Here is a 15,529-nt window from a genome sequence, read left to right on the forward strand (position 1 = left end):
GTTGCATCACTCAGGAATGTGAAAAATTCACAAACCTCAGAATAAAATACCTCACCTAATCTAAGCCCTGATATAGACTGTGCTAAATCAACAGAAGAATTTTTTCCATTTGCATTGTAGTCAAGCCCTAAGAACTGTGAATAAAAAGGCAAATGAGTGAATTTCTGTTTTCAGATTTATATATTAGAACTATTTTCCCCAATACAAAAGTCTAGTTAAATGAAACCTTCCAGCATTATTCAAGCCTGGATTTGAGCCTCAAGTTTTCCCTGTCATAGGGAAATTCCAATATTTTAAGACACACAAATCTTTAAATGGTTCTCACTGCATTTGGATGAAAAGTCACAAAATGAATCATTTTATATCATAATACCACCTATTATAAAGGCAATGGTCTGCCTCCTTCCTATGTTTAAAGTATGAAAAGTTCAAAGTTTGTGAAGTAAGATGCAATTCGAAACGTACATTACCTGCCTTTTCTCTGGATGGCACTGGCTTTTGAAATCCATACCATTTTTAGCATGGTAACACAGTTCAGTGCATCAAAGGACTTCTACAATATTAAAGCAGAGTTCGTATCACCAGAGTAACAGCTGGATTTAATAGGGTATTCTAAATAATGACCTAAATTATCAAGATAAATTCAACTACAATCATTGGAGCTGTGCATGTTTAAAGTTAGTTGACTATAACCAAGGTTTATTTAGAACCCACTTCTCTTCCTTTAACTTTAAAATAGTGTCTAAATATTTATAAAGGCAAAGCCAAAATCTGTTCAGTGTAATTTTCTGGCTATAAGATTCTTTTAATTTATAATGCATAATGTAGCACCAAAAGTGATTTGCACTTCCTCTCACTTCAAAGGGCTAAATATTAACATATTGTTAGTAAACTTGATCAAGTTCACTTATCCTTTGCCATACTTGTAAATTACCATATTTTCATAAATTTGGAAACTGACTGCAAAATACACGTGTGCAAAACATTTATAACATTCTTTCAGTTGTCTAAAGATTTGCACTCAAGACTCCTCAACCAGTGCAATTACATGCAATGTATTTGATAACACGTGCCAGCAATAACCCTGCTAATAACGGTTTCCTACAGGTATTGTTAACATCTTTGCTTAAAATATACATCACTTCAAACTTCTCTGTACTATTTCTTTCTGCAAGATTAGTCCAAAACGTATACAACCATACCTCTTTCATCTTCCCAGAGTCAATAACAAAGACAACATCATTGACCGTGATGCTAGTTTCTGCAATATTAGTAGAAAGAATCTGCAACAATAAAGTTATTCTGTAGTAACTGTAGAAGTGAAGACAGCATGAATCAAACACAACAGCTGAAAAAGTAATTTGATACTTGCTATTTTGCGAATGCCTGGGGGTGGAGTTTTTAGCACCCTCTTCTGATCTGATGTTTGCATATTTGAATGCAGCATAAAAACTTGATATCTGATGGTGGACAAAAAGACAGAAGTCAAAATGTTTTCAAAAATTTTGGAAAGGTAAGCAGCATTAAAATTAGCAAAAGAAACTAAAGAGCTTACCTGTGAGCATTATCAGCAAACCTCTTGTCATCAAACAAAATTCGATCCCTCAAGCCAACTATCTCATCATACCCAGGAAGAAAAATTAAAATGGCTCCTTTTTTTAAAAAAAAAAAAAAAAAAAAAAAAAAAGGTAGGACAGAGAAGTTACACAGCAAGCTCATTTTAGTCACAGAAAACTAGGCAAATCAGGCAGCCACTGGATCAGCCACACTGGCTGCTGATGGGGCAGTTTGGTTGCGGAAAGCAACTCAGAGCAGTGCTTGACTCAGGGAGCTCCCAAGAAACTCCTGGGATGTCCCTGAAGCTCCTGGGGGAGGGAAGAACTGCCCAAGACTGCCCCTCCCAGACACCCCAGCATAAGTTTTAGTTCGGGTATAAACAAATAATGGACAGGTCACAGGCCGAGAATTTTTGTTTACTTCCTGTGGTCTGTCCATGACTTAATAAATACCTCAGACTAAAGCTATTAGTATTCACTAAAAACAAGGGTGATCATTGATTTATCTGAAACAAGCTTTACCCCCCAGTAATTTATTAAAATAAAAATGTTTAGTATTCACTTACCAGAATCACAACTATGACAGATGTTATAAAGTAGGTGCATAATCAGATCCAGATCCACTTTTTCATCATCAAAACTGTGATGATAAGCTTTCAATAGTTCTCTGTCTTCTGCACTAAGGTCACCACCATTTGCCTGCACTAAAGAACTTTCATCCAGATTTCCAAACTCTAATGAAGCACTGAAACAAACACACAGTCACATAAAATAAGCTTAATCTTCATGAAACAAGAGTGGAAGAGTGTAGCATTCTGCAAGGTTTCCCCTGCAACCAGAAATTCAAAATCAGAGCAGTACTAGCAAGATATTGACTGTGTCTAGACTAGCCCCCAACTTCGAAGGGGGCACGGTAATTAGGGTGTTGGGAGATTACTAATGAAGTGCTGCAGGACATATGCAGCACTTCATTAGGCTAAATCTTCCCCATGGCAACTTGGAAGTGCCAGCTTCCATGTAGCCATGGATCAGCTACTCAAAAGGAGTAAAGGGACTTCGAAATAGCGTGAGCTGACCTGCAGCTACACCCAAGCCAGAATGTCGAAGTTTCACACTTCAGCGTTGCCATGGGGGAGATTTAGCCTAATGAAGTGCTGCATGTGCACCGCAGCACTTCATTAGTAATCTCCCAACACACTAATTACCATGCCCCCTTCGATGCTGCGGGCTAGCCTAGACACAGCCATCCAGTTCTTATTTCATACCGAAGTATTTTAGATGATTTAGGTAATACAGGTTGAACCTCTGAAATGTAGAGCTCTCTGGTCTGGCAGGACCATGGATGTTGCTGGCCCAGAGAGCCCTGAGGCTGGGAACGCAAGCAAGTTGGGAATCTAGCAGCCAGGAGGCCTGGTTGGGGCCAAGCAGCCACAGCTGGGCCATCAGCGGCTGGGGAGACCCAGCTGGGGAAGCAGAAGGGGCACTTATCTGAGAGTTCTGGCTGGGACTGGGAAGTCACAGCCAGGTCAGCTGTGGGGGGCCCAGCAGCCAGAGGCCTTGCTGAACCAAGAGCAGAGCCCGGTGGCTGGAGCTGGAGGGGGTTGACAGGCCAGAGGGGAGCCTGGGAGTGGGAGTCAGTGGCCAGCTGGAGAGCACTGACCTCCCCTGATCCAGCAAACTCCTTGGGTCAGGACCGCTCAGGTCCTGAGGATGCCGGACAGGGAGGTCCAATATGTAACAGCATATTCACATCACTGTTCACTGACTTAGTCATTTAAGTGCCAATTCAACTCATATTTAATGAGCTGAAACTCCTTGTTTCATCAGGGGATTTAAATGGCTATGAAAACAAGTGAAACTACAGTCAGTCACCAAATTTATCTTTTAATACAGCCACTGGGGAATACATTTTTTCCACTTACATGTAGCTATACTCAGCCAAACAAATACACAAACGCAGTTTTTTGCACAGGTGGTAAATCAGTTATTGTTTTAGTAGTAGTAAGATGACCTAAAACCAATAAGACTTTTATCTATACGACTCAATATTTCACCTTCTTACAAGTATCAAAATTTAGACATCACTTTTGCAAATCTTGGTCTTTTTGGATGTAGAAAACGAGAACAGGAGAGGAGATTTTTCTGTAATGTGGCCCACTGGTGCCATGTGGGATGCAAAGATACATATTCCTTTTCAGCTGTTCCATCACAGAAGGATTTAGTGAGTGTTTAACGAGTGACCCTACGGTTCTCAAAGCACCAGTTTAACAGGAAAAAAAGTTATACCAAATAGCACCATCATCGTCAACCAGCATGGGCTCAGTGCCCTTTCCCTGTCTAGTGTGGAGTGGCTTAATTTCTGTAGACTAGCTCTGCACCAATCTACTATATCATCTACCCATTCTCTGTAGGGTCTGCGTCTCCTATTCAAGCTGTTCATTATTCTGAATACTAGGGTCTTGATTTTTTTGTTCATCATTCGTTCTGCCAATATGCCTGACTAGTTGTAATTTGTGTTGCATACCCTTCTATACCAAATATGCAAAAGTAAATTAAAAAAAAAAAATTCCCAACCTGGAAGCAGAAGAGAAAGGAAAGTAAAAAGAAGATTGGAAAAAGAAGTAGAACAATGTTAACAAGCTGTCCAAACAGAAAAGCAAAGCGCAAGTAAGGCTTACAGCTGCAGGGTTTTCAACTCAAGTGTTTGAACTGCTCTTCGCCTCTACACAGAGCATGGCAATCCAGCAGTGAGGAATGTTATAACTGACATGAAACAGAACTCTATAACGTATTTGAAACACATTTTTAAACCATCTAGTCTTTTTACAGGACACTTATTTTTATAAAAAGCAAGATTAACTTCTGGATTTATACCCAAATTTGCAAATTGACTTTTTGTGCCAGACTTTAGAAGCCAAAAACTAAACACTGTTGTACTCATTAAATGTGTGAATATAATGGGCATTCACATGTTAAATAATTGTTTCAGCAAAGCAGGGACATCTTACCTGTAAGATTCTAGAAGATCTACAACCTCAGTTTGTCCAAAGTGTTTAGCCCAATCCAAAGCCATCCTGCAAGAGTGACAAGTTTTCCTTTACTGTCTCATTTAGAACTATCAGTACTAACATAACTTTCTATCAATCAGTTACAGAGTCTATGTACCCCTTTATTAAACACTTGTGAATCTCTCCTACTCTCATCAATGTGGTATCCATTGGATAGATGCTTTCACATTTTATAAGGCCAATTTTATTCTTCTCTCCCTAAATCAAATTTGGTTTTGCAAGTTTCTGATAACAGTATCTGCCTCCAGTAAATCCACTGGTAGACAAATTCCTACTTAATTTTATATTACAATTAAACACAGATTGAACCTCTTTAGTCCAGCACCCTTGAAATCTCACTAGTGCTCAACAAGAGAATTTGCTGGACCATAGGATGTTAGTATTGTCTAGCAGCGTTACTAAACACTGATTACTGGGCTCTTAGAAGACACTTAGGAATAAATTAGAGCTAAATAACATCATAGAACACTGAGAGCCAGGACTGGTGACTGGAAACAAACTTTACGGGACCACCGGAAACTTAGACACACATATGATAATTGATTGTCCAAGCTAACTAAAATCATGTCAGATTATGAATATTTCCAGATGAGAGTGTGCTGGCCTAGAGAGGTTGGAGTTAAGTTAACTTTTCTAGTAACCAAAATTATGAATTAATGATTACAGATGTGTGAAAGTCATGTTTAGTCTATTCACAGACAGTACCACAAGTCATTCCTGAAGAGAAGGGTGGCCGACATAATAGGCTGTACTCTCTTTTCAGTCTTGAATATGAAACTCCTATTTAATACAAATACAAAGCATTTTGATCCTGGCAGACTGCCTATTGAAGTAAACAAAAATCCCACTTACTTCAATGGGTTCTGGATTAGGCCACATGCCAGTACACAAAAACAATTCCAAAGCCATGATTTTATAAGTAAATATTTTGAAAAGGTTTTGAAAACTGAGCAATGATACCAAGAAGAAAGAGTGAAGAAAGAAGGGTAGAATAAAAAAGGATTTAGTTTGTCAAGACTATATCATTACCAGAATACACAATTATTCCTGGTTGTAAACTGCTTGATTACTTAGAAAATATAAGCAAGTTATATTTTGAAATAATTCAAGTGGTTTTGTTTTACCAGCCATTGGATGATTTGCTGTGGACATTTGCTCCCATTCCAATCAGTTGTTCTACCTGACTTAAGAAACCTCTCCCTGAAGCAACCATTAGTGCAGTTGCACTGGTTTCACTGTGTCTGTAATCCACTAATAAAGAAAAAAATAAAACATAAGCGTTTTGGGGAAAAAGGAAATTCTGCAAGCAATGTTACTGATTCCTCCAAACGTTATATTCAGAGGCTTTTCTAAATGTCACTCATCTAGCGAGAGAGATTAATTTAAGGAAGAAGGAGCAAAATATTCCTTTTTTTTCCATCGTCAATCCTCAAACTTAAAATTGTACAAAAACTGATTCAATAACAATATGAACACTTCAAGAATACCATGGTAATAACCAATAAGAACACACTCCATTAATTATAAAGATCTTAAGTCAATTCTCAAAGATATTTTAAATGTAAAAATGAACAAAAACTGAGAAACTGGTCACGTATACTTCACAGCACTTAACTCACTGCATTATTTTTAATTGTGCAAAGCCTGTGTAGAAAGCTGCACAGCCCAGTACACAAAGACAAGTTTACTAAAATAAAAGAAACCTACCACTGACATTTTCAGTTAAGATAAGGTGAAACACCTGTGCAAAGGCATCAACATCTTTATGCAACCATATATCGGAAAGACAAGAATCCATTTCTTTTACTAGCCATGGTTCAAGGCAATTCACATCTTTTTCAGTCTGAAAAAAAGACAATGGACTTCAAAGACAAAATGTATTTGGATCCTCTCTAAGACAATTGCCAATCTAACATTTTACATTCTCCACACACACACTCACCCTTCCACTCACCCCTCTCTATTTTAATCATGTGAGACTAGCGCAACCCACTACATCGACACAGGAAAACAAGCTTCCAGTTTTCATAATGGCTGAAATTGTGGCATTCAAAATTCACATATTCTCAAACAAAAATGAACATTAACAGGACAACAAGGTAAATCTGGGCATTTACCTAAATAAAAACGAAGTAAGGTTTTTAAATAGGATAAGATATAATGCTTTATAAGTGTTTAATATATAGTTCTTTTCAACAATCTAAAAAGAAGAGAAGAAATATTTTAAGCAGCAACTGAAATAAAAGCTTTTCATTTAAAAGCTTTTGTGTCTTGCTCAAAAAAAAAAAATTCCATATCAATAGTTTCACTACACAGGAACACAAAACTGTAAACATTGCTATCTCTAAACATGTAAACCTATAATATTCACAACCTTTGATGTTAACATGTACTTGTAGTCTATGCTCAATTCAGTCCTTTCCTGAATGATGTACAGGAAAATTGGACACAAGTACTTTCCAGAGTTGAAAGTTCCTCATTATCCATATAGTATTGGAGACCAGAACTTAATTTCATTATCCCCCAAAAGAGTAAAGAAAACGTTATTTAATCAAAATTAAACTGCCAGTGAACAGGTCATTTATTCCCTCCCTACTATTGCTTACAAAAGAACCATCCCACATTTTTAAATAAATAAAAGTGTAAGACTTTTGTAGCACGGTTTAAATAATCAAATGCTGTGTTTAAAGGATATACCATTACAAGCAGTGCCAACTTTCTACATAACAAACTTCATATATGAAATACCTTGCATAATGACAAGCTTCAGAGGTAGCCATGTTAGTATACCTCAGCAAAAACAGCATGAGTCCATTGGCACTTTAAAGACCAACATAATAAAATTGTTAGTCTTTAAAGGTGCCACTGGAATTCTCCTTGCTTTTACTGCATAGTAGTAGGCATCCTTCGATCCCGAAGGATCATGGGTTTGTGCCCCAGTTGGACTGATTCGAGCAGCGTCTTCTGTGGCTGTGCAATCCAATCCGGGAGTGGCAGTCCTTTCCGCGCTGTGAGCGGCAGTAGGCAGATGTTGCTCTGGTATCATGGGCACGGATCTTCCTGAGGGCTCTCCTGTCTTCCGCTTCCTTCACCAAGGTAGTTTCATACATAACAAGAGCTTCCTTCACTCCCTGTTTCCAGGCATGCCTGTCTGAGGCGAGCGAATGCCAGGTGTTCACACAGAGAGCGCTGAGGTCACGCTTGCATGTGTCCTTGTAGTGCAATTTAGGTCGCCCTTTTGGCCTCTTTCCAGACGCCAGTTCGCTGAAGAGGAGGCCCTTCGGGATTCGGCCATCCGTCATGCATGAGACATGGCCCACCCAGTGCATATGTCTCTGTTTGAGAAGGGTGAACATGGAAGCAGTGTCTGCCCTCTCAAGCACTGCGCTATTGGGGACCTTGCCCCACCATGAGATACCGAGTATGCGCCTAAGGCAGCGCACGTGGAATGTGTTGAGTACCATTTACGAGGTACTTGAATAAATGTCAGGACTGCCTTAAATTTGAACATTTTATTAAATTTTTCATCAAGTATATTTTGTCAGACATTTAGATAAATGGCTAACATTCTTAAGTAAAAGCATTACTTTGAGCGTGACACATTAAAGATGAACTGAAAATGGTTCCTAGAAAACTGTTTATTGTCTCAGAGGCCAGAGCCCTGCGCAGATACAAAATTGATATCTGCATTCGCATCTAAAACCAATGATCTGCAGATATCCACATCCACAGATGCAGATATAAAGTGGATACCCATGGATTTGCTGAGCTCTATCAGTGATTTCCATATCAATTCAGCTTAATGCACAACTGAAGATGATTTTTCCAGGACTGCTAGTTTAACCTGAACTGTGAAAAGGACAGATTACTGTACATAAGTATGTGCAGTATAATTGTTTTGTCACCAGAGCAAGCAAATATGACTTAGAAGAACCAGAGGATAGACTGATTGTGTTGAGTAAAGATTTTTGCAGTCACTTGAGACCCCAATCATTTCAATATTCATTCACTGTTCATAGCAATATGAGGTGTCTTGGGAGCTATTCATACACTCTTGCCATCAAGGGATTTAAAAAAAACTTCCATTTCAAATACTAGCATTAACCACACTTCAAGCAGAGCACACTATCTTTTCCACAGTTTATAAAGGTCTAAAATTTATTTGTTAAACTCAAATTGCCTTATGCAACTGGTACAGCCATAATTTGTGGGTGGGGGAGACAAACTATTAATATAGATATAGCATATTTGAAAATTCAATTGCAACTAAAAGAAAAGCATACCAGTTGACTGAACACTGTATCACCGCCGTCATCCAGCAAATCATACTCTTCAGACACACTTGGGACAGATCTCTGTCTTTGAGATTCTGGTTTGCTAGCATCATCTTGAGCAGAATACCATTCTGTAAGGGTCGTTTGCTGTTTCTCTTCTAAGAAGAGTTTTAATAAAGCATTAATAAGCAACCATCATTTAATACTTTCATTTATTAAAAATAAATAAGTTTTTAAAATTGTGTTGGGGATATTACCATACACAAATACTATCCAAAAAGCATGAAGAGTAATATTTGTCTATGTAATTCTTTGGTTAGAATGCTGGCTCAAACTCAGGGGAAGTTTCTAGTAACTAGTGATGACCTTCCAAAGTTTCATTACTTCAAACCTTTACTATAGGACCGCAGTGTCCAATACGCTCGCTACTTGCTACATGTGATGAATAGGACACTGTGTTGTGCATCCATGCATACCAAACTCATAAGATGGGAGAAATGTAGCACTTTACAAACTAACAAAATGATTTATTCAGTGATTAGCTTTTGTGGGACAAACCCACTTCCTCAGATCAAGTGGGTCTGTCCCACAAAAAGCTCATCACCAAATAAATCATTTCTTTAGTCTTTAAAGCGCTACATTTCTGCTGTTTTGTTTTGCTGGAGTACAGACTAACATGCCTACCTCTCTGTTACTATTCATAAGACGGAGGTGGCCAACCTGTGGCTCTCGAACCACATGCAGCTCTTCCAGAGAGTCCCACACAGGGAGTGCCGTCTGCCTGCTCTGCACAATTGCCACACCGCTTGGTGGGAGAAGTGTGCGGTGGCAGCAGCCCCCAGCCTTAGCCCCAGTGGCTCTAGTGAGTTGTCAGCATTGAATTAGAAGGGGCGGGACTGGGGGAGCCTGGCTCTGGTGGAAGGCATTCAGTTAGAGTGGAGGAGGGCGGGGATGCCTGGCTCCAGGCGACAGGGAGAGCATTTAGCTAGCTACCGATATTCTTATATTATTTAATACAGTTTTGTATAATATAACGTGGCAAATATGGAAAGATGACAACCACAAGTATGGCAAGCTTTGAATTCCTATTGGACGCTGCTGCCCTAGGAGTTAGGAACAAAGTCATAACATACAGAAGGCAGAGTTGTGAAATGATCAGGACAAAGTATTACTGTCATATTGGAAAAGGAGTCACAAATAAGAAATTACCATGGGGTGAACACAAAATTTCTTACTTTTCTGCTCGTAGAAAACTTGAAATGATCAAGCAACAGGTATTAAATAGCTCTGAGCCAAAAAACATAACGAAGGCTGTAACTGGCCACTGTACATATTTTTCATATGACATAAATATAAGTTTAGTAGGTGAACAGTTATCTATCTTTCTACATCACAATGAGCAACATGAATGATGTACACTATTATAAAATGACACTTGCACACAGCTAGATGTAAACAAATGAATCAAGTGGATTCTGCTCTATTAGAAACAGGAAAAAAACATTCTCCAAGTGGAGAACAAAAAAAACTCCAAAACAAATGCAAGAAAAGAAAAAAAACCAGGAAATTAAGTGTTATTTCATGTTTTTGCAAAATGTTATCGCAGAAAAGCTTTGATTCACTGAAATTTGTCATTCAGTATTCTGAAGAAAAATCTATTTCTAAACAAAACTGTTTGCCATGTTTTACTGTTAAAACACAGTTGCTACCAATGTATCCATTCCCCATCTCAAAAGAAGTACACTAACCTCGCATTTTTTCTTTTTTGTACTTTACCATCTCTTTATTTGTATATCCTGTACTTCGTAAGAGGTCTTCCAGAAACATCTCCTTAACTTCATATGGTCTTCCTTGTACTGAAAACATAAATTGCTCATCTTTTGTATTTTATTTTTAGATTTTTCTTTTCTACCGTTAGTTATCCTTACATGAGGGAAATCAATGCATTTGCTTTTGGCATGGAGAAGAAAAAGATATCAAAATTCTAAGTGCTATCTAAAAGATTCAATACCTTTTTACTGAAAGAATTATAACTTTGGTAGGTGTTCATTTATTAAGAGTACTGAAGTCAACAGCTGTTGATTTTACAAAAAGAATTAAACATCTGTTTGCTTTGTCTTTTTAATCTCATATTTATAGGGATTTTGTGGGAAGAAGAGATGTCCATAGATAACATAGGTTGATCCTCTCTAGTCCAGCAACATCCACGGTCTGGCATGATTTTAGTTAGCCGGATGTCCAGTTATCATGGGTGGAGACAAATATCCTGAGGTCCTATAAAGTTTGTTCACAGCCATCATTCCAGGTTCTCAGTATTCTGTGCCGCTACTTAGTTCTAATTTACCCCTAAATGTCTTTGAAGGGCCCAGTAAGCAGTGGAACTGTTGGTAGTGCTGCTGGACAATATTAACGTCCTGGGGTTTGGCAAATTCTCTGGTTCAGCATCAGTCAGGTCCCAAAGGTGCTGGACCAGAGAGGTTCAATTTGTAATTAACTTTTTAAGCTTTAGGAAAATGAACAACCCAATTATGGTCAGGCTATACAACTGTGCAGATGAACTTTGCTGCTAATTGCCACTGTCAGACTGATATAAGGATTATACTAAAGCTTAAAAAAACAAACCAGTGAATTAACCTTGGCTGATATCTCACTAGAGGGCTAAAATAATAATACTGGAAATTCTGAGCCTATTTCTGAAGTATCTAAAATGAAACTATTTGATCACGAAGGACACTACTCCTAAATGAAAATGTGTTTCATCCCGTAACTTCTGAGTCACTGTTCCTAGAATCAGAACAGCAAGTAAAGTGTAGCAAAACCAGAGTTGGTCATGGCAGACCAAAGCACCCATTTTCAGCCACTCAGTTTGAGATTCCCTTACTTAAGGCCTCATGCCTGTTTTTCAGCTACATGTTATGTCTGGGGTTAGCTCAAACAATTTTGGTTCAAGAAGCATTCCAAATTCTCTGACTGCTTTTATTTTCCAGCAGTACCTTTTTATGCACCACTCCCCTTCTCGAGGTCTCATTGAGCGCACCCACACAGAAGTCAGGTAGGAAGGCAATTCTGCAAGAATCCAAGATTCCTTGCAGTGACTCAGTTACCCTGTAAATAATCTGGGCTGGAACCTTGTTTGGCGGTTGCTTTTGTTTTTAAGAAGAGAGATGAACCAGAGGTTTCAGGAAATTATGGATTACATCTAAATACGCCTTGGTAGGTAAGCACGGCTTGGTTTCTCAAGCCAAAGAGAACTGATTTACTCTTCACAATTGGGGTGGAGAAATGCAGATGTCTCAAAAAGCAACCTGCAACTCTGAATCTCTTCAGAGGGAGGAGCTGTTGGGTGAGAGTAGCTGTGGCACACAAGGTATTGTTTCATGGCTCCAGGGGGAACTTCCTTGAAGAGAAAAGCCCTCCTAACCTTTGGCTTGCTGCATTTGGCCCTACTACACCAGGGTACACAGAAGTAAGGAACAAATGGAAAAAAATTTGGCAGGCAGTCCCATCCAAGGAAGCAAGGTCCTGAACTGTGGGCCTCAGGGGAAAAAAGGAAAGGAATTTGCTTTTGCTACGGTGTTGACATTAGGTATGAAGGTTTGGATACGAATATACATTAGGAACACTACAGTGCCACTTTACTTGCACAACATGCATTACTGACCAAGCTGTGGTGCTGTTTGGACTAATCTAAGCTGCTTTTGGGATTTGCAGGAGGATAGCCTCTTCGCCTAGGTATCAGATTAAGAAGAAGCAAGAATCTAAAAAAGAAGGGCTCTTAGGAACATAAAAATACAAAATAAGTACCCTAATGTAGCAGCAGAAATGGAGCACTTTAAAGACTAACAAACTGATTTATTCAAACTGATGAGCTTTCACAGGACAGACCAACTTCTTTAGACCCTAATGTAGGTTAACAAAAAGGCTATGTTACACTAATGCTCAAAACAGCAACGGAAACCATCAACACCCATCATATTCATATTAAGAAATGGAGAAAATTATTTCATCCTACTACCAAACACTAACAACCTTAATTACTTGATAACTGTGTCTTCATTTTTTACTATTGAAGCACTTGTTTCCATTCCCAAATGGAAAAACATGGGAAAAAAAAAATCACTTGAACATTACAAATCATAGCTCTATTAAAAACTTAAGCTCCATAATAAACTTAACAAATTACATTGAAAAATGAAACCATGAGACTTCCTGTCAAAAATGAACTACAACTTTGCATTTGAAAGCCTGGACTAAAACCTTACCAGTACTATGTGGGGGAATTACATAGTTAAAAGTTTATTTTAATTTTCCAGCATCAAACTGGAGTCATTCACTTATGTTTACACATCATTTTATTTCTTTACAATTAAACTACAGGAAAAATATAAAAGTCCTCTGTAAAAATAATGCATTAATCTGGATGATTACAGAAATGTTTCAAAGTCTACGATGCTAAGGAGTGTGTGTCAGCACACAATTTCCTTAAGCATCACAGGTTTAACCTTACTCAAATGTTATGCTTTAATATGATAAATTCTAGTTTAGAAAATAAATTCTCTTAAAATTAGCCAGATTTAATACTTGTGCATATTCTATCATTCGACTTACTCTGTATGACTGGGCAGCTTCCAAAATATCTGATAAAGAGATTCACATCCAAGGCAGCACTAGAAAGAATCAGTTTCAAAGTCGTTTGTTTTTGCAATATGTCTCTTAACTTTGTTAGCAAGAAGTCACTGAATCTATCCCTCTCATGTACTTCATCCTGTAATAAACAGAAAAAGAACAAGTATCTCAAAATCTAGGACCAAATCTTTTGAGAAAACTTCCCTTTGCCAACCTGGGTAACTTACTGTACCTCTCTAGTCCAAGACACTATGGTCGTGTACACATGCGTGTTCCAGCATTGTCACGGCTCCTGTGGGTGGCTCCAAGGTTAGAGCACTTCTGGGGAAAAATCAGCACAACAGGACCACATATGTTGCCAGACCAGAGAGCTGGGCCAGCAGCTAGGAGCTCTGCTCTGGGTAAGCAAACTCTCTGGCTGGGGACCTATCAGGTCCCAAGGATGCTGGACCAAGGAGGTCCACTCTATAGTTATCAAAGGAAAAACGTTTTTATATAATGAAATTAAAAGTTATAAAAGAGGTATTTTACACAGCTCTCTCTAAAAAGAGTTCAGCTGCTAAATCTTATTAGTAAAGATGAGGTGATCCAAAAAACACGACTAGATTTTCACATACCCAGTTGGGTTTTCAGACTGTCAACTGCAAAACAATCTCCTTACTTGAGAAGTGAACAAATCTGATCTGGAAGTTGTTGAGGCAAACCTCTCTCTTTATTTAAAAAAAAAAAAAGTAACTTTTCAGAGTTGATCAGTATTTATGATGCAAGAAAAAAAAAATTCACACACTCCTCCCTAAAGGATAATTTAGTCACAGGTAGCTGACCTCTACAAGGTATTTACAACCTTGTGAGTTTTTTTTGAAGAAGTCAAATAACTCTGAAGCATGGATCTGTGTACATATCTTGCTTTACGTAGCCATGTGTTCTTATGATTATTTCATTTTTTGTTCTTTCTATTACAATCTAAGGTAATACATTACAAATTGGGGTAAAACAATGATGGGCAACCAAGAACAATAAGTGGGCTGCATAAGCGGCCTTCCATCTCAGTGAGCCACAGCAACGTGGGGGGGACACTGGGGTTCCATCCATCCCCATCCCTCATGAGCCTCTCACGCACTAGAGCCCTCCACTGCCTTCTCCTCTCCCTTCCTCCCAGCACTTTTGGAGCACCATGAATCACCTGCTTTGTGCTCCATCCCCACTTCTTCCCCTTGTTCCCAGAGCTGGAACACTGCGAATCAGCTGTTCATAGCCATTAAAGCTCATGGGAGGGAAGGGCAGGGGTAAAGCACCGGATAAAGTAGGGATAAAGGGATCTGTGCACACTGAAAGTGCGGGGGAAAATAGGAACAACAGCACTCAAGTGCATAAGCAGTGCATGAGGGAGTGGGGATAGAGAGGAGGTCTGCAGGCCACAAATGGGACCCCAGTCGGCCACATGCAGCTTGTGGGCCATAGTATGTCCATCACTGGTGTAAGCTCTTCAGTGCAGGGACATCTGTGTATGAACGTACAGTATTTAGCACATTAGGGTCATAATCCTGATTGTGGCTCTTAAGTGCTACTGTAGCACTCTTACAATTTCTGCTAATAGCTGTTCCAGCTTAGAGATTCAACCAGTCCAAAATAATGAGTTTAAGAAAACCATGAGGATTTACACAGCCTTCTACTTACTCAACTCTTGTAAGCAAGCAGGATATTAAAAGTACCAAACCCTGCGCTCTTTCACAACTAACAGCTTAGTTCTGCAAAGTTCTGAGCTCTTTGGTCCTTAGAAAGCAAAGCTCTTAAACGCTTACTCACATGTAAACATATTACTATCCCATTGATAACACACAAATTACAATGGGACAAAACACATGCTTAACTATAAGCATGTGCTTAAGTGATCTGCAGACTGAAAGCCAGAAAGCTCAACACTTTGCAATACAGAATATTTACAGAAGTATTCCTCCAATTTAGACTGAAACATATGAGACACATGGAATTCTGCCATATATAT

At 38.8% G+C, this 15,529-nt stretch overlaps 1 protein-coding gene across 1 annotated transcript in view; it reads right to left on the minus strand.

Annotated features, from left to right (window-relative positions):
- The window catches only part of YTHDC2 (YTH N6-methyladenosine RNA binding protein C2), a 50,700-nt gene that overhangs the window by 20,355 nt on the left and 14,816 nt on the right, over nt 1-15,529 (minus strand). Inside the window, exons 7-17 of the mRNA XM_074995214.1 lie at nt 13,507-13,663; nt 10,647-10,754; nt 8,908-9,056; nt 6,332-6,467; nt 5,749-5,875; nt 4,565-4,630; nt 2,123-2,301; nt 1,556-1,652; nt 1,373-1,460; nt 1,203-1,283; nt 471-553 (exon numbers count right to left, since the gene is read on the minus strand). Of these exons, the coding sequence (XP_074851315.1) occupies nt 471-553; nt 1,203-1,283; nt 1,373-1,460; nt 1,556-1,652; nt 2,123-2,301; nt 4,565-4,630; nt 5,749-5,875; nt 6,332-6,467; nt 8,908-9,056; nt 10,647-10,754; nt 13,507-13,663 (1,271 nt within the window). The remainder of the gene's footprint in view (nt 1-470; nt 554-1,202; nt 1,284-1,372; nt 1,461-1,555; nt 1,653-2,122; nt 2,302-4,564; nt 4,631-5,748; nt 5,876-6,331; nt 6,468-8,907; nt 9,057-10,646; nt 10,755-13,506; nt 13,664-15,529) is intronic.

Source organism: Carettochelys insculpta, chromosome 5 (genome assembly GCF_033958435.1).
Source record: "Carettochelys insculpta isolate YL-2023 chromosome 5, ASM3395843v1, whole genome shotgun sequence".
NCBI lineage: Eukaryota > Metazoa > Chordata > Testudines > Carettochelyidae > Carettochelys > Carettochelys insculpta.